The sequence below is a fragment of the Anopheles aquasalis genome, chromosome 2, assembly GCF_943734665.1.
Source record: "Anopheles aquasalis chromosome 2, idAnoAquaMG_Q_19, whole genome shotgun sequence".
Lineage (NCBI taxonomy): Eukaryota > Metazoa > Arthropoda > Insecta > Diptera > Culicidae > Anopheles > Anopheles aquasalis.
Genome location: NC_064877.1, coordinates 84,470,647 through 84,473,146, shown reverse-complemented (window position 1 = coordinate 84,473,146; position 2,500 = coordinate 84,470,647). Strand labels below are relative to the sequence as shown.

The 2,500-nt window shown below is 49.3% G+C and overlaps 1 protein-coding gene across 2 annotated transcripts in view; it reads left to right on the top strand.

Annotated features, from left to right (window-relative positions):
* The window catches only part of LOC126571438 (zinc finger-containing ubiquitin peptidase 1-like), an 8,298-nt gene that overhangs the window by 3,060 nt on the left and 2,738 nt on the right, over nt 1–2,500 (top strand). For both annotated transcript variants that reach the window (XM_050229952.1, XM_050229951.1), the window contains exons 3-6: nt 1–839; nt 903–1,251; nt 1,324–1,535; nt 1,626–2,500. The exon at nt 1–839 is cut by the window's left edge; the exon at nt 1,626–2,500 is cut by the window's right edge and continues 2,738 nt beyond it. In XM_050229952.1, the coding sequence (XP_050085909.1) occupies nt 1–839; nt 903–1,251; nt 1,324–1,535; nt 1,626–1,670 (1,445 nt within the window). In that variant the 3' untranslated portion in view covers nt 1,671–2,500. The remainder of the gene's footprint in view (nt 840–902; nt 1,252–1,323; nt 1,536–1,625) is intronic.

Genomic DNA, 2,500 nt, shown 5'->3' with positions numbered 1-2,500 from the left:
GAGCGAATGGTGGTGGCTCTGGTGTGGATGGTGCAGGGTCCGGTGCCCATCATGTCGATACGCTCAGTGTGCTACAGTGTCCGATCTGTAATCGTACGTTCGAATCCGGTTCTGACCTTGAGCTACACGTCAACATCGAACATCGGGACATTCTAAGCCCAGCCAAAGCCGGCGATGGTAGCCGGATAGCTAATGGTGGTGGTGCTGCCGGTGGACAGAACGGAGCTGCGGCTGCGTCCGGTGCGGTAGTGAATGGTAGCTACGGTGGCAGTACCGGTAGTCTATGTCCCGTTTGCGGTATCTCGTTCGATCACATGAGAACGCAGGACATGGAGTATCACATCGAGCGCCACTTTTCGAAAAGCCCCCTGCATCCGTACCATACCGGTAGTGAATCTGGTGGTGGAGTTGGTGGAGGAGCAGCGGCTGCAGCCGCCGCAACCGCCGTAGTGGTCGATCTGGAGAAGCAAGCTCAGAAACTGCGCGAACAGCGAGAATTCGAAATGCTTCGCGCACAGTACGGCATGGACGATCAGGGTAACTTCCGTGAGCAATCGGCAGCCGCTATGCAGCGGGCGGTATACGCGGGCGAGATGAGTGTAGCCGATTACTACGAGCGACAAGTAGGGCTGCGGGCAGCCGAATCACATGGCGTCGATGATGGTTCATCTTGCACCAAATCCGTCTCGCCACGCGTACTCTCGCTTTCTTCCTCTTCGCCGAACGTGATTAAAACGTACGTCTGTTCCAGTGTTGACCACTACGCGTCTAGCTACGGTGATAAGGGTTGGGGCTGTGGATACCGCAACCTTCAGATGATGCTCTCCTCCCTGCTGCAGGTAAAGCAAGACGCACAAGCTTGATTTTACACGATAAGTACCTAGTTCAATGCCTTCTTCCAGAACACATCCTACAACGAAGCACTCTATTCGGCCTGGGGATCGCACGGGCCTGCACGAACGGCAATGCCAAGCATTTCACGCCTTCAACGTATGGTGGAGGCCGCCTGGGCTCAAGGTTTCGACATTCAGGGCTCAGAGCAATTGGGTTGCAAGCTCTACAACACGCGTAAGTGGATTGGTGCGACCGAGATCGTGACCGTGTTGTCATGGCTACGCATCCGTTGCGAGCTGGTCGACTTCCATCGACCCACCTCTGTCGATGGACGTCATCCTGAGTTATTCAACTGGGTGCTGCGGTACTTCGAAGAGCCACGCATTCACACACCACCCCTGTACCTGCAGCATCAAGGTATGCGATCGCTTTACAGAAAAGAAAAGTCCCGTAATGATGCATTATTTTTATTTTCTCTTTACTCTTTAGGTCATTCGCGAACGATAATAGGCATTGAGCAACGTACCTCCGGACTATCGCTTCTTGTGCTCGATCCAAGCCACGGCCCGCGTCAGGTGGCGGCACTCGGTTCGTCTCAAGATTCGCTTCGATTGATACGCAAAAACTCGGCAGCAATGCGAGCACCCCAGTATCAAGTGGTAGCTGTTACGGGACTCATCGAAACCGAAGAACAGTATCAGGTTAGTAAGTTTTAGATGGGAATGAGTGGCTTATGCACTTGATGGGCTATTTGATTATTAACATTCTTCTACAACATTTATCTATTGCAGGCGAGCAAAGTGCTGAAATCCTTGCACATACCACCAGACCGTTGACGTGTCCGTGCCTGTCGGTGACCCACTGGCGCATGTTCCACCATAGCTGTCTGTTAGCTGCAAACCTACTTGAAGGTGGAAGAACATACCAGGCCGTACAGGCCCATTCAGTGGCGTGGTGGGAAGAGGTAATGATGGGGTTTTTATTTAAACGTGGAGCTTAGCTTTCGTTTTACAAGGACAGCAAAAAAGTGCCCCTAAAAAGATTCCAAAGCGAATTCATTTTAAGATGTTTAGCCTGAAATGTGTTCTTCGAAAGCAAAGCAAAAGTGTATAATCTTTAGGTTTTAAGCACACTATTTTTGTGTACCCTATTCAAAATGTAGGAAACACTAAAATAATGTTTGTATTATGCTATCGCTCTGTCTCCTTTCGTTACTCGTCTTGTTTTTTTTTTCAAATGACTGAGAGCGTTGCTGAACATTTAGAAACCAGTTCTCCGTTAAGTTTACTCGTGAATGAGAATTGAATGGCTCAAATGTTGTTTTAATGTAACTATTGCTATTGTGTTTCAATGTTTTTATGCACTACACCGCTACTCACTGTTTCGATAAGTCCCTGGTCCTTGCCTGGCCGAGGGTGTTATGTGTTGCTTGATATCATTCGGAAACATCGGGTATTTCTAATCAAACATGAATAATCGAATCGACATTAAACGCTGGGTTTCGGGTGCGGTAAGATTCGGTAGATAGAAGGCGTTATGCGCACCGGGATACGCGAGAAAGCGGAAACAACGCTCCTTGGCGGATCCAAAATAGACAATCTATCCAAGGAGAACCACGTCTCAAGCCCTAAATGGAAAACAAAAGTGCTGTAATGGGGAAGCTGAA